At 40.3% G+C, this 26,274-nt stretch overlaps 1 protein-coding gene across 36 annotated transcripts in view; it reads right to left on the reverse strand.

Moving 5' to 3' along the window:
- The window catches only part of ANK2 (ankyrin 2), a 592,965-nt gene that overhangs the window by 104,170 nt on the left and 462,521 nt on the right, over positions 1-26,274 (reverse strand). For 30 of the 36 annotated variants that reach the window (XM_075929759.2, XM_075929766.2, XM_075929765.2 and 27 more), the window contains 9 exons: positions 19,949-20,047; positions 18,382-18,579; positions 14,361-14,459; positions 14,101-14,199; positions 11,019-11,117; positions 7,322-7,519; positions 4,857-4,955; positions 4,069-4,167; positions 1,707-1,904 (listed from right to left, as the gene is read on the reverse strand). In XM_075929759.2, the coding sequence (XP_075785874.2) occupies positions 1,707-1,904; positions 4,069-4,167; positions 4,857-4,955; positions 7,322-7,519; positions 11,019-11,117; positions 14,101-14,199; positions 14,361-14,459; positions 18,382-18,579; positions 19,949-20,047 (1,188 nt within the window). Of the gene's footprint in view, positions 1-1,706; positions 1,905-4,068; positions 4,168-4,856; positions 4,956-7,321; positions 7,520-11,018; positions 11,118-14,100; positions 14,200-14,360; positions 14,460-18,381; positions 18,580-19,948; positions 20,048-20,146; positions 20,354-26,274 lie in introns of those variants that run through there. The other 6 variants (XM_075929777.2, XM_075929773.2, XM_075929774.2 and 3 more) reach the window with 2 other exon arrangements.

Below are 26,274 nucleotides of genomic sequence, written 5' to 3' on the forward strand. Positions count from 1 at the left end.
GGTGGGAGTTAGAACAAAGGAAGCAGCAGAAATGAATTCAGACCCAAAAAGAGAATGGAAGCAACTTTTTAAAAACAGCATACATTCATGCATACTGTGACAGCCTCTGGACAGGAAATGGGTGAGAACTTACATAAATATATACATTGAATATAAGAATGGAAAAGCCGTTTGTTTCTTTGCCCTAGAATGGGGGTATTACAACTATTCTCATACATTAAGATCTTCATCCCACAGCTTTCACTCTGGTGAGCAAAAGAATAATGCAGCTTTACTAGTTGAGAACCAATTCCTGTGAGAGTAAAGTTTGTTCAGCATCATTTGGCTGGATAAAAGTGCATTACAGAAAGTCTTACGTAATGTTTTTTGGGGGAGGATCCAGGTACTTCTAGGAAGGATTTGGCACACATCTAATAGAAAACCTGATCAGAATGGTTTTCATTAGGATTATTTTATTATTTTCTCAACTAGTAAAGCTGTATTACTCTTTGCCAAACATTACTAGTTTCTTCCATCGCAGCAAGGAGACTGGATGGCACAATGTATTGGGATAAGTGCTACAAGCACACTCCACTACTTCAGACCTCAAGCTGTTGTTCTCTGACATGTACCACACAATCAACCCAATTACCCACAGGACTAGAGCTTTAGGCAACCTAACTTCTATAGCCCTTAATCCTTTAGGCAGGATGTACAACTTCTGTATTATGTTGGCTACCGCTCAGAGAGTACAACAACTTCCCCTGGCTTACCTGCTTCTCCAAGCTCACTTTTCTGCCAGAGCTTGCTGGCACATCATAAGAACATAAAAATGGCCATACTGGGTCAGACCAAAGGACCATCCAGCCTAGTATCTTGTCTGCTGACAGTGGCCAATACCAGATGTCCCAAAGGGAGGGAACACAGCAGGTAATCCTCATGTGATCCCTCTCCTGTCACCCATTTTCAGACAAACAGAGGCTAGGGACACCATTCTTATCCATCCTGGCTAATAGCCATTGAGGGATCTAGCCTCCATGAATCCATCTAGCTCTTTGTTGAACCCTGTTAAAGTCCTAGCCTTCATCACATCCTCTGGCAAGGAGTTCCAGAGGTATACTGTGCGCTAAGTGAAGAAAAACTTATGTTTGTTTTAAACCTGCTGCCTATTAATTTCCTTTGGTGACCCGTAGTTCTTATATTGTGGGAATAAGTAACTAACTTGTCCTTATTCACTTTTTCCACACCAGTCATGATTGTATAGCCCTCTATCATATCCCCCCTTAGTCTCCTCCTTTCTAAGCTGAAAAGTCAAAGTCTTTTTAATCTCTCTTCCTATGGCACCCGTTCCAAACCCCTAATCATTTTTGTTGCCCTTTTCTGAACCTTTTCCAATGCAAGTATATCTTTTTTTAGATCATTTTCCAACGGCCATGACTCCCAGCTGAAGGTCCTGCCCATGTTTCCCAGCATGGCTGTTAAGGATAAGCTTTAAAGACAGCCTCTGCTCAGGGTCACTCACAGCTCCAGATACTTTCAACTATGCTGTTTACCCATCTACCATTAGCTTTTTTTTAATGTCTCAGATCTTGAGCTTTTGCATGTGTATGGGGGTATCTAGTTTGGAGTCTATTTCTGAGCAACCTGGCTGTATTTTTTCACTGTACTTTGCAAGTCACCAGACCCCCTCCCACAATAGCTTATCCTCAGAGGAGAGAGGGCATTACCTTAGTTCCCACATGGATATTGGATCCTTTGTCCAGGAGCAAGGTAACCATGTCAGAGTGACCTTCTTGAGAGGCCAGGTGCAGTGGGGTCACTCCTTGTTTAGTCAGAATGTTGGTCTCGGCTCCATAGCTAAGCAGTGTAGTAGCTATCTGCATCTGATTCTTCTTGGCAGCAATGTGCAGAGGGGTATATCCATTCTAAAACCAGGCTCCACATGTTAACAGCCTTTTCTGATGTTTACAAATCCATCACACAACAAATAGTGCTCCATTTAATTTCATGGAAATATCTGCAACAATCTAGCTCTAGATAATGAGTCATTATTTTCCCCATTCTTGACAATCCTACAGTCAATTTCCTGTGGAAATAATTATGGAGGAATAGAAAATGTCCACTTTTCAGATAGTGGCTGAGAGAAATTTGAAAGAACGTTGAAAAGGAAAACCAATAAAAACCAACTATTGAGACATTTCTGTATCTTAAGAATTATTTTACATAGGAATTCCTGTATCAGATGAGACCAATTGTCCATTTAGATTGGTATCCTGTCTCCAATAGTGGCTAATAGCAGATACTTCAAAGAGGGGAGTACAGTTATAAAATGGGAGGGCGACAGAACTGCCAGGCCCCAGGCCAAGTTTGTGAATGGGTTTGCCAGTACACAACTTAAAAAAGGTTTGGAACCACTGGTGTAGGCCACGTCTCCAATTGCCAGAGGATCAATGCTCTGGCAATCGATCCTCTGGGGTTTGATTTAGTGGCTCTAGTAAAGACCTGCTAAATTGAATGCTGAGGGCACCCCTGTTGGTGACAGTCCTCCTTGCGAGGAGTAAGGGAAGTTGACAGGTGTATTTCTCCTGAGGACTGCCTGCTGTGGGCTCACCTCAGAAAATTGGTGCAAGGTATGTTGACTTTAGATACCCAATTCACATATCTTGTATGGATTTTCTCCACCAGACCTGGCCTGAGTCAATTGTGCAACTGGCTGGAAATATAGTTAGAGGGAGAAATTATTTCATGAGCAATTAACTCTAGTTTATAGGCCCAGTTTGGCAAGAAGAGGATAGTTTTGTTCTGCTTAATCCCTGTATTTCATTTCCAAGGACATAATTAGGGGTTAAGAACAAACAAAACCTTGTTAAGTTGTAGTTCCTCTTTTGGGGGAGGAAGATGGGTAAATTTCCTTTCTGCAATGATGCATCTGCTGAACGAACATCCACCCCAAGAGAAGCAGCATCTCCTGTACATCAGTGAAAGGCAGGGCCACATACTAAAGTACAATCTGAGTTGAGAGTAGGAGCAAGACCAGAATAGGTTCTCTTTCAGGGACAACAGACAAGTGTGTGATCCATAAAGTCTATTCAGGAGCTCAATCACACAAAGATGCCATTATCTGGTGTCCTCCTGGACTGCATTTCTTCATATTTCTCAATACACTGGATAATCAGCAGTCCTTACATGTCAGTAACAAGATTTGTCTATAACTAGGTCCAAGTACGCCTCTAAAATGCTCTACAGTGACTTAAGGAAATAACCATTACAGTAATGTTCCCTCTAATATTTTCCATTCATGTGCAGATTTTTCCATCCATCCACGTGAAGAATAATTTTTTTTCTATGTGCACAGATGCATGTACAAATGTGCACCACCAGTATAAACAAAAACTTAGCTATGGGTGCTCTGCTAATTAACTAAGTGGTGTTTGAATCTCTCCTGATCAGCCACACAAGCGCACACCTTACAGGGAACACTGAAAAAGTACTCAGCAAAGAGAAGAGACAGAGAATGAAGATGACAAAAGCCCTGAGCACAGAAGATATGATTCACAGGCTTGGGCTTAGTCTTAGATGTACTAATCAGAGTCTTGCATAGTTTCAAAAATCCTGAAAACTATGGCTACAAAACTACCATGAGGTTCTAAAATATCATCTCTAAGAGAATTCTAACGATGGGGACAATTATAAGCAAAAGGAGAGGCATCACCCCCTCCAGCTTTTATCTGTAGAGGAGGAGATTCCTTTCCTTCCAAACAGAAGTGGGCTACAAAGGGAAGAGGCTGCAGAGGCGGGAGAAGAAAAAGTATGAGGCATCAACTCCCAAGCATTCTTTCTCCCTTTCCCTTGCTGGTCACCCATCATCTGTTTCTCGGAGAGGCTCAAGAACATGCAGGAGTCAGCTACAGTTGTAGCCTCCTACCATTAGAGGCCTCTATCTCCACCTTCTGAAATGTCAGGAGTTTGCAACAGTGGCTCCAGCCTTCAGCTGGCTCAGCTTCTTCATTGTTTCCTTTGTTGCTGCTTTTTTAACATTATTCCTCTGGTTCTAAGAGTAGACTGTTGCCAGTGGCTGAGAAATCTCACCTTGGCAGTAGCATGGGGAGAGGCACCTTTCTCCAGCAACAGTAGCGCCACCTTCTGGTTGTCATAGTGAGCAGCAACATGGAGTGGGGTGAGGCCATTCTGTAAAGTGTGTGTTACCGAATTAAGTTGTTAGTTGGGCATAAGGAACTATTAAATTGCAAATCAATAGATATTAAACAAATATATTAATTGTTTAGCCAATAAATACATGAACAAAATGACATTTAACTCAGTCTGAATTATTTTTGTTTTAGAAACTTTACTGAGACTGAAAATAATAGTAAGCCAACAGTTAGTAAGAGGTACTTTGCTTAAAACAGGGCAAGCAACTGAGGATGAATTTGGTTTGGCCAGTATTTATTATTCATCACAAATCAAGTTCTGAAATCTCCATGTCTGAGAAACATCATTATGAGCAACCTTCGCAACACGGGAACAAAAGTAATGGCTCTGGTCTTGCCCTGCTACTTTTGAATTGTGATTTTTATGACCTGAATAATTTAATAAACTGGACACTTCTTGATACACAACAACATATCGGTCTTTATCATTGTGCACCAAAGTGTCCTGCTGTAATAAAAGTCAAACATTAAACACACTGTGGGGTAACTTCATACACGTGTATATGTAAAAATCATTCCAAAGAGACTTGTTATTTTTCATATAGTTAAATTGGAAGGCAACTTCTTCCTTCTTTTACATTATTTTTTCACTCTATTACTGAGCCTAATTTTTTTTTTTTTGCCTTTCCACCCCCCCAAGTAAATCCCTGTAATGGAGGACTGCACCTTGCCAGCTGAATCAGGAGAAGCACGACGCTGCAATAGAAGTTTTGCCACATCCAAGCTTCCATACTTGGCTGCCACATGCAGTGGGGTGAATCCCTTCTGAAAATTTTTCAAGAGACAAAATTGTTGTCATAAGTTTCTAGGATCTTTCACTTAGGATCATTTTCTTCTACCAACCTTTGAATATTTTAGAATGGCGTGGGGAACCTCAGGCCCGGGGGGCAGATGCGGCCCTTGGCTTGTCTGGATCTGACCCCTGGGTCTCAAGGTTCCCCCCAGCATTGGGGAATCCATGCTGGTGCTCCAGCTCCCCCGCCCTTCCCACACAGGGCTAGAGCACACAAAATCTACTAGCCTGGGCCTCCCTAAGCTATGGTGTGTGAAGGGAATATGGGGAGAGTCTTTCTCCTTCTCATTCAGAAACGGTTTTTTTGTTGGTTTTGTTTTTTGCTTCTCACTTGTGTACATTCCCCACCCCTGTTTTTCTGCAGCCCTGACCAAAAAAAGGTTCCCACCTATGTTTTAGAAGATTGAGATTCAAATTAAAGTCACCTGCCATTTTTATTCATTAATAACTAAAGACTTAACAATTAGCAATGGCACTAATCACTCTGAAGTGCCAATTTTTATATGCATGCGTCATACAAAAAATAACTCTCTCTATCAGTCTTCCCTAGGTCTCTGGAGGCAGTCAGTATGACATATTACCACATACAGATCTTACCCAGTAATATCCATTGCCTAGGTAACAGAGACTCCAATTCAAATTTTAATCAAAACGTAGCTTTTCACTGCCTCAATGTTTTGTTTAGTTTTACAGTGATAGAGTTTTAATTTTTTATCTACTATATTGATTTATCCCTGCAAGTAATATATGGTCAAACAATCTGCGAGAAACTAAATTCTTATTCTTATTCTTATTCTGATTCTGAATTTGGTGTTATCAATTTGGTGTTACCCACTCCCAGAAGAATGACACTATATTAAGAAACACGTACAGGTTGAACCTCTTTAGTCTGACACTCTCGGGACCTTACCAGTGTTGAACCAGAGAATTTGCCAAATCACAAAAGGTCAATATTACCTAGCAGCGTTACCAACATTTCCATTGCTTACTGGGCTGTCAGTAATAACAATCAGACATACAGCTAACAAAAATCATGCTGGACCCCGGATGTTGCCGGACCAAAGCATGTCAGACTACAGAGTTTCAACCTGTACCTAAATAGCCAATACATCTGGAGTAAGCTTCTGCAGCACTACTGAAATCAATATCTATACAATTTGTACAATATCAGGATAAGAAGAAAAGCACAGCATGTGGCAGACAGTCTGCAATTGTCCTGGAAACATCATCAGGAGCCACCATAAAATATTTGCCTGACATTTTGACAATATGTGATGTTTATGTTACCCTACTTGCAAAGAGTATGGAACGGGGGTTCCCAAACTTTTCCATAGCATGAATTACATGACCTTACGAACTGCCTCATCTCTTAGCCACAATTACAAAACATCCCTGCAGCAATAACAGCAATTGCTTATATGGAAAATTAGGAAAGTGTTTAGTGTAGTTTTACCTGTGTTTTAATGTGAGTTAGCATCTGGAAACAGCCAGAACCATCAGTAACCCATGTCTTATAATTTGAGAACCACTGGCTTAGAATTTTCTAAACTCTGGCCTACATAAGATTTAAGTTCCAACTATAAAATAAGGAGCTCTTCTTTCCACCTGATACCATATTTGCAATCACATAATCACAGATGATGGGTTTAGAAAAGACCTCTTGATTCATCATTCCATCCTCCATATGCATTTTCCTTTTAGGAATCTACCCATTAATACTTAATAGGCTGGCAAACAAGACAAAACTAGAAATGTAGAACATATTTAGGACAATCTTAGAAATAATCAATTATGCCATGATATCTTACCTTACTAATTTATTAAAATGCTTAATGTTAATCTGGTTTTAGAATACTCTGATTCGTATGTAATAAATGCTTTGAGAATTTCATATCAGCTATTAGATACCAGACTTCTTTCATTAATTTAAATAATTAAAATAAACAAGGGCTTTTAGGAGGTTTGTTTGTTTAAAGAATATTAGGGATGATGATTTTAGGTGTTTATTTGAATATTCAGAAGACACCTTGTAAACAAGATAGGTTCTTTTGTCATAGGAGCCTCGTACTTTTTAAACTTATTAATGTAATTTGATTGAGTCTAGTATTTTTTGTTTAGCTTAAACCAAAACTTGATGCTTCAGAGGAAGACAAATGTGTCAAAATCTGAGGAATGCCATGTAAACGGTTTCATCTGTTTGACTACTGTTTATAACGAAACTAGGTCAGTTTCTCAGTGAAAATGCTTCCCTCGCTATACAGCTGCCTCCCTGCAGGGTAACGGCATCAAAGTCTTATCTTTTTCTTTTGGGAAACTAGCACAATGCATCTCATCTTACCTTAGTGGCCAATGAGTGTGCAGCACCTGCCTCCAAGAGAACTGATGCTACATCAACCTGCCCCTCTCTGGCAGAGATGTGCAATGGGGTGTATCCATTAGTAGTTGCGGCATCAGGGTGAGCCATGTGTTGTAGCAGCAACTGGACGATCTCAGTTTTACCCAAACGAGAAGCAATGTGCAGTGGAGTCTGTTCCTCCTACAACTCAAATCAGGTGACGAGTTAATGCAGGGAGAAGCAACCTGAATACCACATCCTATGGATTCCAGTGAAAGACTATAGACATTCATCACATACAAAAGAATGAGGGATACAGTGGAATATTCAGTATCAATATAAAGATTATACAATGTGCTATTAGATCAAAGGAGGGGAAATGTAGGAAGAAACATTGTTTCTCTTTTCTTCCTTAAATATGAATGTAGACAACTTACATCATAGTCCTACTTATCTTTCTTTGCATTACTACTTTATGAAACCCTTACTCATCTTCCATAGCACTTTACTCCATCAGTAGTTTCTGAATATTGCCTTATGGAGGCAATTTCTAGACACTCGATATTCCTGCTTTTCTTGCTGCTTTGCAGGTGTATATTTAAATGCAAACTTACTACATGCAACTCTTCAATCATTTATTGTCAAAATGAAGTCCTTTGATACTTAATAAGCACAGAGGCCCTTCAGTGGTACACTCACATGCTGTCCACATATAGATCTGGACTCAGCATGTGTGCACAGGAAATATAAAAAGTTCTCAATCTGGGAACTGAAGCCTTCCCTATAGTAGCCAAATTCTTCAGAGGAACTGTGCCAAATCTGAGGATTATGCTGTCAGAACAGTTTGTAATGAAACTTCCCAGAAACATTTGCTGTTTTTACCTCAGTTTCCTGATACTTCATTTTTATGAGGTCCAGTTTTTTCACCAAATATGCAGTGAAAACATCCATTCTTGATGCAAAATTTGCCTTTTGCGGGCATGAAAAAAAATGCTTAAAACTGCACCGTCAAAAAGTAAAATTTTCACATTTGTATGAGTTTGGCTCTCTGAAATTATGTAGTTTACTTTTATTTTATATAGTTTCAATTTGATTTCCAAATTATAGATTTTGCATAAACCTGGGTTAAACATACACTAATGATTATGGTTACCAATTGCCTAATCACACAAACCAAACATTTTTGCCCCATCCTCTGCCCAGCCCTTTCTCACTCCTTCCCCCTCTCCCATCATCACTAACTCCATCCTTACCCATTTTAACTGGAATGGGGGAGGGGAGTTGTTGTGTAGGAAGGGATGTGGGCTCTAAGCTGGGCCTGAGTGGTTGAGAGAGTGCGAGTGAGTGAGTGAGTGAGTGTATGTAGGGGGCTCTAGGCTATGCCTGTGGCAAGAAAGAAAGGTGCAAAAGGGGCAATGGCCTCTGGAATAGAGTTTGGATATGGGAGTCGCTCAGGGCTTGGGCAGGGGTTTGCAGTGCAGGTGAGAGTGTGGTCTGTGGGAGGAAGCTCAGAAGTGGCGGTGGGAGTTTGTGTGTGGGAAGCTTACGTTGGGCAGCTCCAAATTTCAGTCAGTTGCACAGCCGGGCTAAGGCAGGCTACCTGCCTGTCCTGGCCCCGTACCACTCTCAGAAGCAGCTGGCACATCTCTGTGGCTCCTAGGCAGAGGGAGGGAGGGAGAACAGGACTCCATGTGCTGAGGGAGAACTTGGTTTCATGTATTGCCTTGGCCTGCAGGCCCTGCCCCCGCAGCTCCCAATGGCCACAGTTCCCAGGCAATGGGAGCTATGGAATGGTCACTTGTGGGAAGGGCACTGTGTAAAGACCTCTGTGCCCCAACCAAGAGGCCGCAGGCCAGCAGATTCAAAATACCAGAGTGCCCTCTGTCATCCAAAGGTATTTCTGCTTTTGCATGAAGGGTTTAAAGACAGATAGGAATCTTAACCCTAGGAATCCTCTTTCCCCATCATTTAAAGCACATCCTAGACTTAATATTTTCACCTGATATAAACCATGCATATTGCATATGGCCAAATTTATCGCAAAACCCCCATGTACAAATACAGTTGATTTTTCACTGTTGTCAAAAATATACATCAGCTAGAAATAAGACACAAAGATGTTCCTGGGACTTGGTGGGTTGACTGTGGTAACAGCAGCTGTTTCAATGTTTTTTTGTGGAGGAATTTTAATTTCTGTAGGAACAACTCGTCTAAAAATAGATGCTCTTTTAAACACTGAGGGACAGATTTTCCAACATGTTCAGTGCTGATAATTGGAGAACAGAGTGATTAAATCACTTGCCCAATCAGAATTCTCCACTCACTTATCCTGGGTACAAATGGTTTACATTCACTTTCCACGCATCTTGCACAGGAATATGGGCCCTATTGAACGTTCATGAAAACCAATGAAAAAATGTTCACAAAATCTTGCAAATAATTACATAAGGAGCATCTGGCTCATCATTCTCTTAAGTGCCAGAATTTAGACAGCTTGGTCTTTTATGTGTTAACAGCTTCCGTCTATATTTTGTCCTGCTCTGTCAGGATTAAATGTTTAAAACCACATCACATGTATACAAATCAGAGCTACGTGATTGATTTCAGAAGACAGTGGGAGAATTGCACTACAAATATAATAATGGTAGAAGTTCAGCTGTTAGATTAGTCAGAATCCTCTGATGTTTTATTCAGCATTTACATTATAGTATTTTTTTTAAACTCAAGAGTTCAAATGTCTTTTAGAACTTAAGCGCTGTAACAGGCAGCAGAGAAAGCACTGTTGGAGGTTACAGAGCTAAACAAACAGTAGACAATACAGAAATTCTGCACAATGTGCCAACCTGAAGTTGACATCCTGAAGTTTTTTCAATCTATTCTTTCTTTAAACTTCAGATGACACGATCTAGCTAAAGCAATGATCATGTACATTTACCATTCAAAAGTAAATATTTGCTACATGGAATTACAGGTATTCTCTTTTCTAGGTAAACTGTAAATAAACTACCACTCAATCACAGAAAATAACAGGTGTTGCAGAATCCAATAGTGGTTGGTGTAGAGATAGGCCACAGGGTGCTTTAAAATGTGGTAGGGTGAATCTGTACAGGAGGTAGCTGGAGGTCGGGCAGATATACGCATGCTGATCAAGCAGGACCAAGTGTACCCAGTGCAGTGAGATGGGCAACATATACTACCACCCCTAATATATATCTAGGGTTTCAGATGGGTTTGTTCTTGGAGCAGCTAGCCCATCCTGCCATTCACATCACCATGGTTATACTTCTATTTTTAGTGCGCTAACTCAATCAGAGCTAGAACAGGTATGTCTACCAGAGCAGAAATGTACATCATCAGATCCAGTGCAGTCATAGCCAAAAGGCTACTGTATTGCCTGGTGACAGCAGGCGGCAAATGCACAGCATGTGGCTCTGAAATCTGCCAATGAGTTAGAACCGGGCACTCCAATTCTAAGTCAGAGCTACTCTATTTAGAAGAGCATTGTAATGCAAGTAAACAAGTTCTGTTTACAGGACTGTATTAAAAGTAGTTAGTGTGGAGTCCCTAAAACAGGTAAACATTCAACATCTGGCCTTTTACTGTCTATGGAAGAAAGAAACATCTCTCCTTAGTAAGCCCATTGGTTTTATTGTATTTACAAGTAATACAGAAGGTATGGAAGCTACATTGCAACACTTACCCTGGCTCGAGCATCAACAAGGGCACCATTCCTCAAGAGGCAGCGGACCACTTCCACCTGCCCAGCACGTGCTGCCATGTGTAAGGCCGTCTCCCCGCGCTGCAGAAAAGCAGAGATTTCAGCGTCCCAAATCATGAGAAATAAGAAATTTTGCAGTGCATGTAAATGTGGACGACATCCATAGAGTGAAGCTGATTTATACAAGCTGAGGGTCTGATCTTAAAAAAAAAAATTCAGAAGTGTGTGTATGTACATGTCATAGGAGAGGGACTGCAGGCTGCATTTCATTTGGCGCCCCAGAGGTCACAGACAATGATACTCGCATCATTGAGAGTCAGAAAGAAATCTTAGACCCACTGTAGACTATGGGAGTTTTGCCAGTGATTTTAATGGACTCAAGACTTGATAGTCAGTCTTACAATAGGTTCAATAAAGCAAAATCACTGCCTGGGAATGTACTCCAAACGATTATTTTAAATAGCATTCTGTATGATATTCCCTTCTGATCGTAGATATTCCCTGGTGCTTCAGCTTCTACTTCAAAATAGACAGGGGATATGAGCATACTGAATTTAGGGTTCTCAATAGATTGTTGAGCACTTGAGCTTCAAAATGGAAGGGAACATTCTTCTAGATGGTCTCTTCCCGTTCAGTCTGTGGCAGGGACACGGCTTTACAGGGCATTGTAAAAGGCAATCTATCAGTCCCTGTGTAGTCTTCTAAAGACTGCCATCACTGGCTCACTGATTACAATGAATCCAAGTCCCTCTCAATCCTTTTGCTATCCCACAGAATTTGGGATAGATAGTAGGGATGTTAGAGTATAACCGAATAACCACTTAAATCAGTTAATGATCTCAGTTACCCTTGGCAGCTCCCAGGGAGGCAGCAAGCCTTTATCCCGAAGAGCCTGCAGCACGGGTAACTGTGTGAGATATTCAGATATTCAGATATGGTTACCCTAATACATTATATTTAACATCCCTAATGGATACATGAATTTCAGGAAGTCAAAGGGTTTTAGAATATAAGGAGCTGGTTAAGAAAGTGAACATGAAATTATCTGGGTATTTCTTTTCTTTTCCTGTGTTTGCAAAGCAACAATAGAAACGAATAAATAGTCACTGATGTTAGAGATGTTGGCTTAATCTTGCACTGTACCAGCTCCTTTGCAGACAGTAATGTAAAATAAACCAAGAGAGTCTCTACATCAGCCATTAGCATAAAGCAGCAATAGACCTATTTTTGTCGTCTTTGTTATGAAAGAGGATAAACGATGGTCTAGCATTTTTCATCCTGACATATGAATGAACTCTTGCAGATGAAAGAGTATCATTTGATTTGCCTCCTATTTGTATAAAGAAAAGAGTCTCATCTTTTTACAATAGATGGAACATACCTATCAGATAAAGACTCTTGCTGTTTAGTATTAAGTCTTAATTGCTATAGCATAGCACAGGCTCTCTCTCTTACTTAGGATTTGTCTATGTATCAAAGCCACAAAGATACCAATATTTATTGTTGTTTACTGAGATAGTGAAGAAAGTAACCCGAGGTCTACTCACAGCAATGAGATTATAACTTAATTAAGCCCCTTATTGGGAGTTAGTTTATTTACATTAAACTATCACTTTTTCTAAATTTTGAAATCTACATGAGGTCAACAGACATGCTTAATAAGCAGACAATGGGCAAATCCTTGCAGTTCTAATGGAAGTTTTACCTAAGGATTTGATAGGAGGATTTGGTCACGTAAAAATTTTGCTATCTGAAGAATGTACTGTTAAAAATGTTTTAATTCTGTCTGTGAATATACCTTTCATTTTCAAATGATCAAGTTAGGATTTCTATAAAGATCATTCTGTATTAGCATTAGTGAAGCAATTTAACTTTTGAAAACAATTAGTGAGCTTTACAAAGTAAAAAGCCAAGACACTTTCCTAGCACAAACAATTGTAAAGTGTTAAACCTTGTATCCAAACATTTATAAATAACATTTACCTGTTATAATCCTTTCTTGATGGTTTACTTCCCAAAATTTCTTGTTAAGATTTTTTACAGACATAGATATAGAAGTAATTACATAAGTATTGCTTCTATGTAAAAAAGTATAAAAGCAGTGACTATTTTTGTCATGAATCTGTCTTATTAAAATAATAAGAAAAAAAGAAATAAAGTATAATATACATTCTTAGTAGATTTATTTATCTTTCCAGTGGATAAAAATTAGTGAGTCCAGGGTACATGAATTACTAGCTAATTTAGCTCAGAACCTCTTTGGGTCATTTTAAAAATATTATTTACCAGTAAAATTCTGATTTAAAAAGCAGACAGACACAAATAAATGTTGGTTTCTACTAACAAACTCAAACAATAAGAAACACATGTCATGTAACCCCAGGAAATGTCCATTGCCTCATTTATTCTAGAATAAACTGCATGTTTGGTATACAAATGCTCATTTCCATGGCAAGTTAGGTCCTGCATTTGGCATTACTTTCAAAAGTCATATTTTAAAGACTTTAAAAAAAAGTGATGTTCTCTAGAATTGTAAATCCATTACTTCTAAATGGGAAATACATCCATGATCTGGTAAAGGAATGGTTTTAGTTTAAAACTTCTAGATGTTAGTTTAAACTGCTAGGTTTAAAATTTTAAAAGTTCACTGCCAGTTTAAATGGCATCACTCCACTGAAGCATATAGAGTGGCACCCATTAAAGCCAGCAAAAGCTTTACCCTTTGGGATTTAAAGTGCAGTACTCAAAACTGAAACACAAAATCTTCCCTCCCATGTGCCCTGGATAAACCTGGTAAGGACATTTTCAGAGGAAACTATTCAGAGTACCAGTGCTGCTGAGAAATGCACTAAAACTATTGTACCATAAAAGGGTTAAAGTGCCTGTTTCAAAGCCAACTTCCTTCTTTTATGGGCGTTTGAGAAAGACATGAGGTTATTTTTCAGAGACGTTCAGTTAGTAATAAATAATCATTAAAATGTGACCTTTGGCTAGGCTACATGGCAGCTCAGTCCCATGGTGTATGAGCTGATGCAGTGATTATTCTAATCCAAGCCATACTCACAATGTTAGTGACATCTGGAGAAGCTCCATTCTGCAGCAGGAGGAGGACTATATTCAAGTGGCCCATAAATGCAGCCACATGTATTGGTGTGAGGCCAGACTGTGAAACAAAGCAACAGCAGTTTTACTCCTCTGCACAAGGGCTGAGGGGCTTCTTCATTTAAATAAAAATGATGAGAATGACAGAAGGTACGGAGAAATGGGGAAGCAGAAAAGGGAGAAAGGAAAGAATGTTTTTATGGAGTTGAAACACTCTTCTACCTCTGTTATAGCCTGGATTGAAGCCCCATATTTCACCAGAAGTTCCATGACTTTGATGCGGTTTTTCTTGCAGGCAATGTGCAGTGGAGTAAAACCATTCTGTGCAAAAGACAATTATGTTAGCTAAACACATGCAGCTACAGTTCCCACACAGCGCCAGGTTGGCACACTCCAAGCAGCAGTGTTAGAATGTCAGATGCCATTGTCCCTTAATCAGAGTAAGCTACAAGATATAGAAAAAAATCATCTTAGCGGGTTGCTATTTCCATAATACACAAGACCTCCAACATTTTCTGCCCCTATCAGGAGAAAAATGCATAACTTACAAAACACAGACATTCTTCTTTTCCCAGGGAACATGATAAAAAACAAATATTAAACCATCCACTTGGCAATAACTTACATCTATTGTGGAGCCCATCTCACATGAAAAAAAAAAATCCAGCCCATCATGATGGTGATAAAAGCTTTCAAAGTCATCTGCTGTAATTTAAAAAGTCAGGAGTACGATATTTAACTGCTCAACTTTCTCCTAGAACACATCACATTTTTGGGTTCCCCTTTAAAAAAGACTTTCTGAGCTATGTGTCTGTATCTATGCAGTAAATCTACTGTATGTGTACTAACATTTGCTACTGTGTGTAGTCCTTACTACCATTAATAGATCTATTTACTTCCATGGAATTACTCCTGTTAATAGAATCTAGGGCCCCAAATCAACAGAGAATTTCTCCATGAGCTTGAGGGCATCCCTGTTTGATTTAAGCGTGCCCTTAACTTCAAGCCTGTGTTTAAGTCCTATTGAAATCGATGAGGCATGAGCATATGCCTAACATTATGCAGATGCTTACATTCTTTGCAGAATAATGATGGATATTGACTAGGGACCTAGGCAGGACAACAAAGCCTTGAAAGATCAGGGCCACAGTGTTTTACGTAAACACTTTTTGAAAAATACAAATAATTTTAATGCAAAGCAAGAACTCATTAGATCATCACTGGCTTTTCTAATGGAAAAGGTCAGAATTGCTAGTACACAACTAGAAATAAAGCAAGTTAATCAGTGAGAGAGAGTGGAAGAGCAGCTGCTAGAGAGACAGTTTACTCCATGGCTAGTCTCTGTTAAAAAATAAATGTTACTTATAGGTTGACATTAATATCTTTTAAAACACAATAACTAAAACAACTGAGAATATATGTAGGGCTTTAATTTCTTCAAGTGCTGTACAAACATTAACTAATTAATTGCTTCAAGAATATCTACCTCAAAATGAATAATTCAGGATGCTTCTTCCATCACTTTACTGGCTACAGCTATTATGTAGAATAGTATTAATAGCAATAAATTAACCTGTCAACTGGAGAAGGGGCGGTAAAAGGGGCAACTGCCCTGGGGCTCCCAGCCAAAGACACTCTGCTACTGGCTGGTGATCTGGACTCTTTAAATCTCCGCTGGAGCCCTGGGCAGTGTGCTCTGGGTGGTGCTGAGGGGCTGGCAGGGGGAAGTGCATGGCATGGCCACTCTTTCTGCCCAAGAACCCGCCCCATCCAGCAGCCCAAAGCCTCTCATCTTGTTCTGGAGCCTGGCAAATCTGCTGGACCCCCTGAGCCCAGCTAGCTTTAAATGTTAGCCTGAAATATAATCACAAGCTTCAGTACTTCTAGCAGGCATTGCTCAAATGTCCTCGAACTGCTCTTTAATCTTGTTTTTGACAAATCTGAGTGATGATATTACATAAGAACATAAGAACGGCCGTACTGGGTCAGACCAAAGGTCCATCTAGCCCAGTATCCTGTCTACCGACAGTGGCCAGCACCAGGTACCCCAGAGAGGGTTGACCGAAGACAATGATCAAGCGATTTGTCTCCTGCCATCCCTCTCCAGCCTCTGACAAACAGAGGCCAAGGACACCATTTTATCCCCTGGCTAATAGCCTTTTATGGACCTAACCTCCATGAATTTATCCAGCTTCTCTTTAAACTCTATTATAGTCCTAGCCTTCACCACCTCCTCTGGCAAGGAGTTCCATAGGTTGACAACACGCTGTGTGAAGAAGAACTTCCTTTTATTAGTTTTAAACCTGCTACCCCTTAATTTCATTTGGTGTCCTCTAGTTCTTCTATTATGGGAACTAATAAATAACTTTTCTTTATCAGCCCTCTCCACACCACTCATGATTTTATAGACCTCTATCATATCCCCCCTCAGTCTCCTCTTTTCTAAACTGAAAAGTCCCAGTCTCTTTAGCCTCTCCTCATATGGGACCCGTTCCAAACCCCTAATCATTTTAGTTGCCCTTTTCTGAACCCTTTCCAAGGCCAAAATATCTTTTTTGAGGTGAGGAGACCACATCTATACACAGTATTCAAGATGTGGGCGTACCATAGTTTTATACAGGGGCAGTAAGATGTTCTGGGTCTTATTTTCTATCCCTTTCCTAATAATTCCTAGCATCCTATTTGCCTTTTTGACCGCCGCTGCACACTGTGTGGAAGTTTTCAGAGAACTGTCCACGATAACTCCAAGATCTCTTTCCTGATTTGTCATAGCCAAATTAGCCCCCATCATACTGTACGTATAGTTGGGGTTATTTTGCCCAATGTGCATCACTTTACACTTATCCACATTAAATTTCATTTGCCATTTTGTTGCCCAATCACTCAGTTTGGTGAGATCTTCTTGGAGTCCCTCACAGTCTGCTTCTGTCTTGACTATCCTAAACAGTTTGGTATCATCTGCAAACTTTACTACCTCACTGCTTACCCCTTTCTCCAGATCATTTATGAATAAGTTGAAAAGGATTGGTCCCAGGACTGTCTCCATTTTAAATGTACACATGCATCTTGTACCCAAAATCCCAATGGTCAGCTGTGTCTTCCACACCATCATCATCCTTGCAAATAAGCATCTCTAAGTCTAGAATTCTAGAGTTTGTCATTTAACCAGACTCTGGTCAGTTACTTTTCTCCTTTTACTGTTAAAGAATGGGGAAACTTTATAAATGACCAATGTTATTTATGGATGGAACAATATTCACTCCATATCCCAAGTTATTTATGGAGGAACAATAGTCACTCCATAGTCGAAGTTAATAGTAGCTTTCCATTACAAGACCAACAACTAATCCTCCTAACTTCCCCAAAAAGAAATCAATACCCTTGATGTTTCAGGTACTGTGTCACATAACGACACATTTTCTGGGAGTTGGTAATGTGTCAGACATTGCCATTGTTAATTTCATTGTATTCACTTCACTTCATCTTTTTGACCCTACTGAGGTGAGGTGCCTGTTAGTGGAGGGATTATTAAAACATAAAATGTTCTTTATAGGCTCTTTGTAAACTCTTAAAGGCCTTAGAAATTCATAAAGTCAAATATGACTTTTTTTCTTCCTGTTTAGGAAATAATGGCCAGATGACTCAGCAAAAGGAATTAATTATAATATTTTATGTATGCTTCAGAAAAGTAAAAAATAGGATGTACTATGATTAATGGCATTTTGTAAATGGATGTTTGATAGGAGTAAAAAACTAATTTTCTGCCAGATGGCTGAAGTGGTGGATAATGTGTTTTAAAAAGCCTGGCAGGGGAAGCAGTAGTATTTCCACACCAACTAGCCTTTCCCAGTGGTAACAAATATGAACCACATCACTGTACTGCAAAGTGTAAAAGGCCAAAATGGCAAACATATCAAAACACTAGTGTGTGAGATAACGCCAGCTAGTAATGGCTGTGGTGCCAAGAATTACTGCATAGCCTCCAGGATCTGATCGTGCAAACACATGCTAGTTAACACAGCGCTTACTAGCACGAGTAGTCCCACTGAAGTGGTAGATCTACATCCAACAGGAACTGCCATTTACTACAACAAGTGCTACAGCCCACTGACATGGGACTACTCAAAGTAAGCACCATGCTCAGTGGGGTTTCCAGGAGGGGGCCTCCAGTCAGCTTTATTGCTTAGTGACACACATCTTTAATCTGCAGCTGTGTGGCATTAGAAGGGCGAGGCAAGTTTACCAGGGCTCGAGCATTCGGATTTGCTCTCTTGTCCAGTAGAAGCTTGGTGACACGATAATGGCCACAGTGTGCAGCAACGTGTAGGGCAGTCAGGTAATCCAGTGTGACATCATCAACAGGAGCTTTGTGCTGCAGGAGATGTTTGACACATTCCACGTGGTCCCCCTGAGCAGCCATGTGGAGCGGAGAGAGTCCGTTCTGTGCCAGCAGAAAATACAAATGTATCAAACCTCAAGTAAAATAACTCATGATTATATAGTGCCATTTATTAATCCCAACATGCTATTAGAAAAGTATAGAAATAACTTCATCCAGAACTGAAATGCAGCCACCTGTGGGATGTACTACTAAGAGTTCACAGCAACATTACAGACAAATTGTAAGAGGAGGTGAAAAAGAATGCCATAAATCCATGGCAAATGTATAGAAAATGAAGGCAGGCATAATAGTTATCCAAATATAGAATTTAGGTCTAGTGCATTGTCTTGAGAGAAGTCCCACAGTATCTTTAATGTCAGACTATGACAACTTTTCGCTAAGCAACAGGGTCTGTATTCATTCACTGGGGAAAAGCATCTAAATAATCACAAACACACTTACTGTAGGACATGTTATTTTTCCTCAAGATCTCCAACAAGAAATACTGACCAGAGATGACCCTTTTTAATTTATGAGACCTGATACACTCATAGCCCAAGGTGGTGAGATGTCATGACCCCCGTGTTATAACTGTTAACAAGAAGTTACACGATACAGCTGTGGGTATGTCTACACTACCCCGCTAGTGCGAACTAGCGGGGTAATGTATGCATACTGAACGTGCAAATGAAGCCCGGGATTTGAATTTCCCGGGCTTTATTTGCATAAGCCGGCTGGCGCCATTTTTAAATGCCGGCTTGTTCGAACCCCGTGCCGCGCGGCTACACGCGGCACGGGCTAGATAGTTCGGACTAGCAAGCTATTCCGAACTATCTGTACGCCTCGTGGAACGAGGTTTCATAGTTAGGTCGTGGGTCCTGCTGGATAAGCCACTGGTGGTCTGCAAGACACTTTGTTTATCTAAGCATCCATAGGCACGGTGCCTCACAGCTCGCATTGGCTGCTGTGTGCCATTTCTAGCCAAGGGGAGCTGCGGGAAACAGTGGCCCAGTCCACGCCACTTCCCACAGCTCCCCTTGATTGGAAATGGGAGGACCACAACCAACGGGATCTGTGAGGCTCTGTGCCTATGGACGCTTAGATAAACAAAATGTCTCACAGCTCTCCAAAGGCTTACCCAGGCAGATCCGCAACCCAACTTTGAAAAACCCTGGTCTATATCATACTCGCAGCTTGTCTCCGCCGAGAAAATCAAATGGTCTTGTTCATGTATGCCAACACTCCTTATATGGTTTCAAGAGAAAAACTTACTCTTGGATCCCTCTATCCCAAATATTTATTCAGTCTAACGTGTTCCCGGTGGTATACTGACATGTCCCTACATCCCTCCTCACCCCTCTAGCATAGCTAATAATTGCTTTGAAGGGTTGTCACTGACATTAATTTGTTCTGTGAATGAAATACATACCTTGGTCCTTGCAAGCAATGGGGCACCCCGTTCCAGGAGGAGCTCTACAACCTGATCATGCCCACTTCGTGCAGCACAGTGGAGTGGAGTCAGTCCATCCTTTAAGCAAAAGGAAAGTAAGTATTAAGCATATGCCCAGACCATCCATCTTACCGCTCTCTATGGAACAAACATTCAGAAATCTAGCCCACAAGTTACCGATACTGAGTGGGTGCTGAACACCTTCTAATCTTGCAAACTTCCAGCAAAAGCTGTCCCTTTTATTAACATCTAATTGAAACTGGCTCAGTAGAACAGAGCTCTCCCTCCCTTCCCCCAGTTCATTTTTACATCAGTGAAGGACATTCTGAGGTTACATTCTGAGAATGGTGGAGAGGAAACACATTGTGTGTTCAAACCCATCATCAAAGAAGAGAATGTATGTATGAATCGCCTCCCTTTCCTCCCTCCCTCCCTCTCTTGCGGCATGCCTTTGAAATTGTGCTGCCTCTCCCTGTAATGGTCGAAGGATGCTCAACTAATCAACCACAGTGTTTCAATTGCTTTTGATGCATGGATGAAACAGTAAATGCCCATGCCAGGAAATGTATTCCAGAAAATTTTTAACAAGCAGGAGGAAAGAAAAGAACTTGGGTGGATGGGAGAAATCAACAGAGAAAAGACTTTTCTTTCTGGGGCTCAATGACAAGAAAGATCTAATAATCTTTTGCTAAACTTGCTGAGACAGCACTGTCTTCGGAATTTTCTCTCCATTGTAGAAGAGCATCCTGTCCCAAAACACTTGCTCGGTCATTGAACAAAGCAGTGCTAGAGAAAGATGTGTCAATGAAATATTCAGAAAAGAGAGTATGTTCTAGATAATGCTGCTACCGTCTGGCTTTTTCCTTAGAAGGAGGCAGCAAATGCAAGAGGGGGAGGGGGAGTGGAAACATCAGTGCTGAATAACAGAAGAAAGAAAATCATACTTTACAAGAAACCCAAATATACAGGATTTTAACCTTAATAGACCCTAATGCTGTATTACCATACATGATGAGCACTCAATGCGGTTCTTCACAGATGTGTAATAATTGAGATATTTTCTTTGGCTTTAAAGTAATAGAAAATTCAATGAGATGCCAATTGACTTGCTTGATATATTTACTCCTGATGGAATTCTATGCCCAAAAAAGTTAAAGTTCTCCACCAGAAAATTAAAAATTCTGTAAAATTCTGCAAACTGTATTTGTCAGTAAGTAAATGTGGTTCCAGAATGGCAGCGAGGAGCACAAGCCACTGGCTGCATTGAGGTAGATCACCCTGAAGCCCCCACTTGCCCTGGTATAGGGACTAAGCGGTGACCCAACCATGTCACAGTGGGAGGTCCAGGCTTACTCTAGAAACACCTGGGCCCTGCCTGTCTGCACCAAGCACAACCGGTATGGCTGGGCAGGCTCATCCCAGCAGGACTCCAATGTGGAGGGACTTAGTGGGGGAGAGAAAGAGAGATCCGGGTGTGAGGTCTGAGGGATAATCTGGGTGTGGATGGCTCAGTCAAAGATCTGGATGTACAGGGGGCCCTGGGTGCAGAGTCAATGTGACTCTGCAGGAGACCTAGATGAAGGTGGTTAGGACTCAGCTGTCAGGGTCTGGATGTGGAGGGAGCTCAGCAGAGGGTCTGGGTGTGATGGGCTCAATGAAAGAGTTTGGCTGCTAGTGGAGTGGGGCTTGATGGAGGAGGGGGTCCAGGTGCAGAATGTTGGGGCTCACTGTGGGGGTTTGAGTGTGGGTAACTTATTGGGGGGGTCCAGGTGTAGGGCATGTGAGGGTGACAGTTCAATGAGCCTGCTTAATGGAGCAGCCCCAACTGCTGCTGAGATAACACTGTATGCTGGGCTCTGCTATCCCCCTCCCCCTCCCGTGAGTCCCCTCTTCTCTTTTCTTTCCCAACTGCCCTATGTCCCATCCCCCTCCTCTCTCACTCATATTCCCTTCCCCCTGCCCCATTCCACCCCACCTTCCTTCCCCACAGTCCCTCATCCCTCCTTCCCTCAGCCCCCTCTGACCCAGCCCTAGTGCAAGTGCTCACTGTTGCACAGAAAAAAGGAAGGGTCCCAACACACAAATGTAAAAGATGACTGGCACAGGGACCCAGGAGGTGGTGTTCAGCTGCAGAATCAGCAGAGCTGAGATGCAGCCTCCTTTACCTGGACAGCTCTGGGGATGCAGAAATGGGAAGGGAGGAAGGGCAACCCCCCCCCCCCAAAAAATGGAACCATGATCACCCCCCTGCCCAGCTTCCCATTGTTTCCCTGCCATTTTCAGTAGGAAAGCACAGGAATTCTGAAGGGAGGTATTTTCTGCACGTCTCTCAGAATTCCCCCAGGAGTAATATATGGTAAACCACTACAACTTATAACCTGATGGGGATGAGGGGGAAGTGGTGGATTCTGGAATATACTTAAGTGTTATTTAATTTCTCCCAGACCTCAATTTTAAATATCACAGAATACGGAGCAACTTTTTTTGAAAGAGTGACTTCCAGAGTTCAGCTGGAGTCAGAAGCTAAAATCTACAAGGAATAATTCTTGCCCTATCACTCAGCTGCTAGTTTCCAAAGATTTTTCCAGATCCTATGATTGCTTTTTGCTCTGAAGTTCCAGAATATCCTCAATTACCTAGCTCCCATTAGCTGTACTGAAGTGACAATGCATCCCTGATGGATTCAGGAGGGAAGGGGTTTATTTTGTGTTGCTCTCCCAGGTCTGGTTTTTTATACTCATATCTTTTATTCAGAGCAGGCAGTTCACATGTGTTGCTTGCCTACCAACTTCAATGTTGTTCTGCTTTGTGAAATAGTAAAACAAAGATAATGATTGGTGTGAAGCCTTCAAGAAAGCAATACAACTTCCAGAGGAAAGAAAAGGGGAGCAACTTAAATCCAAGTAATGAATAATTTGTAGCTAATTGAGAAAAAATGGTGCTAAATTCCATAGCTAAATAGGATCAATTTTAGTGAAAAGAAAAATAGGAACTAATGCGTGCCTTAAAAAAAAAAATCCTTTTTTGGCTTTTATCCAGGATGTAATCCCACTGGGGGGGAGGGGAGAGGGGAAAGAAAAGAAAAGAAAAACTTGATATCTTCTATCGTATCCTGTTCTTGTTCTATCATACTCTCATTACTATAGTATCTGAGCACCTCCCATACCCATCATGTGTTTTTTTTCCCTCAATTTGTTTTTCCTCTTGCAGAAGGAAAACTGCGTGTGAATTTTTAATATTAAATTAAGATTTTATTTATTTAAAAATTAAAATATACTTTTATTAATATTTTGTTCAAAAGTGAGGACAACAAAACTGAGGAAAACTCACAACTAGAGGAACAACCACAATGCAATTGAGCTGTCTTGTATATTTCAGGAACTTCTAACCACAAAGTGGATTGTAATAAAAACAGACATTTGTCTATAGCAGGGCTGGGCAAGAGCCTGTCAGCAGGCCAGATCTGGCCTGCTAAGCTCTTTCATCCAGCCTGCATGGCAGTGCCCAGCCTTGCTCCCTAACATGTTGCCTGGGAGCTGGGGAGGAAGAAGCCCTTTCAACTGCTTCTATTTAAAGAGCTCCCACCTTCCCCACGGCTGCCAGGCAACATGTTAGCAGTCATGGCGAAGGCACAAACCCATTAAATAGAAGCAGTTGAAAGGGCTCCCAGGTGCGAGCTCTTTAAATAGAAACAACTGAAAGAGGTCACAGCTCCTGGCCCCACATCATTGCCTGGGATCCGCTGGTGAGGCATGAGCCTTTTCACTTGTTTCTATTTAAAGGGCATGCGCCTTCCCCAGAGCTGCCAATTAGTCGATGAATCTAAATTTAACATCCTTACCTGTTATATCTTTCTCAACTATTCCACTACTGTATACATTAGGTGCTGCCCAAATGTTATTTTGACACATCATGTCTTGACTGAAACATCATGGTTTTGAAATAAAGCCAGCCGCTACTGCTACAGCACAGAAGCTCCTAAAAAAATGGTGAACGGAAGTGAAGAAATACAGTGCATCTGTCTCTATTAAAGGATCCATACTCATCTTGTCACCCAATAATGTATGTTATGATGAATTTAAGGTCTATTGTATGTGTTGTTCTCATAATGGGAGTAACCTGTTTTAACATCCATGAGCTATTTGTTCTATCAGTTCTATATTCTATTTGTGGACCTTTTGTAATAAAGCAAACATGACAGGTTCACTTTCAGAAATGACATCAAAATCCATCATATCAGTCTAAATGCCACAAAATTTCAAAATGTCATTCCTTTTTAATTGGCTGTCAAACTGAAAATAAACTTCAGAGAGCCCTCCTTCTCTTTCACTGATATGGCTGCCTGTTCTTTAACCTGTAAACGAATTTTGAATCACTTGCATTAGCTTTTCACGGCATGCTCACTATGATAAATTATTCTGTCATTTCACAGTTATTAAAATAGTCTATTCCAACTCAACAGCAAGATGGAAATGAGAAATTCTGACTACAAAGCATTCAAATAGGAAATCATGGGGGAGTGATATTTTTAAAAAGAGGTAGAGCACACTTCATCTTGTATATGAAGTGTTGATCTTAGGTGAATACTGTGGGCCAAATTAGGAGTCTTCTGAACTGAACCAACAAAACTCTCATTTACATATGGGTGAATTCATAGTTGAGTGTTGCATATGTCATTGTTTGCCTGAAACAGAAGACTTGCAGAGGGAAATTTGGCATATTTAGAACATTCATTTGAAAATTCAGGTCTGTATCTTGAAGGGCACAATCTTGCTAGGTGTTGAATGCCTTAGGCCTCTAAAACCTCAGCATTCTAGGAGGCATATTGCTATATCATGCTCCAAATGAGAAAGAAGCAGGAAGAATAGACAAATTCCTCCAACAACAAGTTTAGGCTCTCACAAATGTCTACATAGTAAAAAAGAGAGGAGGAAAATACCAAAAACCTGTGGTAGATGAATAGACTTTCATAACAACAAAAAGGGTGATGTCTTCAGCAGCTGTAAATTAGGCTGTGTCAATGAACTATGCTGATTTACACTAGTTAAAGCTCTAATCCAGATTTCTCTTTTAATTTTTTTAATAACTGTATGTGAAGCATCAGAAACTCTTTATGCATTCTCCTTGCCAGATAAGGGAATATATCTGTACGCAGTAAATTAAACAAAAAAATCATTATGGGTAATCCAAAACATTTTACCAGCTAAATTATTTTGGAAATCAACAAATCCTATTAGCATTACAAAGGTACATACTAAAGCTTAATACTATCAATTGCAGAGCAGCCTTTTTTTTTAAATTCAAAGAGTTTCAAAAACTCAGGTCCTCACAGGATTAGGCCCACTATCCATATTCTACACTAAAATGTAATCTAACGAACAGCAGCAAAAACATACTATGGATCAACAGCATGGAGTCTCAAGATTTCCACTTTAGTACATTGGTATAGGTTTCCTTTCATTAATCAGTCGATCTCTTGCGGTATTAAAATTAAGTGCTAATCCAGATTGGAGGAGTAAATATTAGGTACAGCTATTTATAAGGCATCAGACACCTTATTCACATTTATTATTAATTCCACAATAAATTTAACTCATTGCTGTGAATTAAATAATTCAAAATTCTCCTAAATTTACTTTGCGTTAAACAGATTATTCTGTTCTTTGAAAGTTTTATTAAATATTTTGCATTGTCATTTCTTATGCTTTGTATAGGACAGCTAATTTGCTTAAACTTTGTCCTTTCTGGCTGCAAACCAGTTATTCTATTTGTTACAGTCAATCCTCATCTCATTAAAAACAATCAACAATGCTCTTCAAACCACAACTCTAAAAGATAAAGGAAGATGTCTTAACTGGGTTTGCCTAAATAATCACAGAATTATATCAAAATATTATTTGTTATATGCTGTCAATAGCTATGAAACTTTTAATCTTAAATAATGTTATTTTTTCTTCTTCAATAAATTAATTAAATACACTAAGAAGATCTTTAAATAAAATCATCATCATCATCAACTGATGTCACATATTCACAGTTTGTCACTGTTTTAAAAATGGCAACAGCCACAGCCACTCATTGATGTAACACTGTTTGGGATTATATTGGGAGAAAGTGTCACAGTGGAAAACCCTTCATTCACTTAATATAGTGGAAAGCAATTGTGCTGAGATCCCATCAGAATGGATTTATGATAGGAAATTCATTATAATCCTGTTTTGGTAAAAAAACATTTTCCCACCTATTAGAACGCTCTAAGCCTATAAAAGGAAATATTATTATGACTGAAAGGAACCCAGGAAAGT

The sequence above is a fragment of the Pelodiscus sinensis genome, chromosome 4 (genome assembly GCF_052426305.1).
Source record: "Pelodiscus sinensis isolate ZL-2025 chromosome 4, ASM5242630v1, whole genome shotgun sequence".
In the NCBI taxonomy this organism is placed as follows: Eukaryota; Metazoa; Chordata; order Testudines; family Trionychidae; genus Pelodiscus; species Pelodiscus sinensis.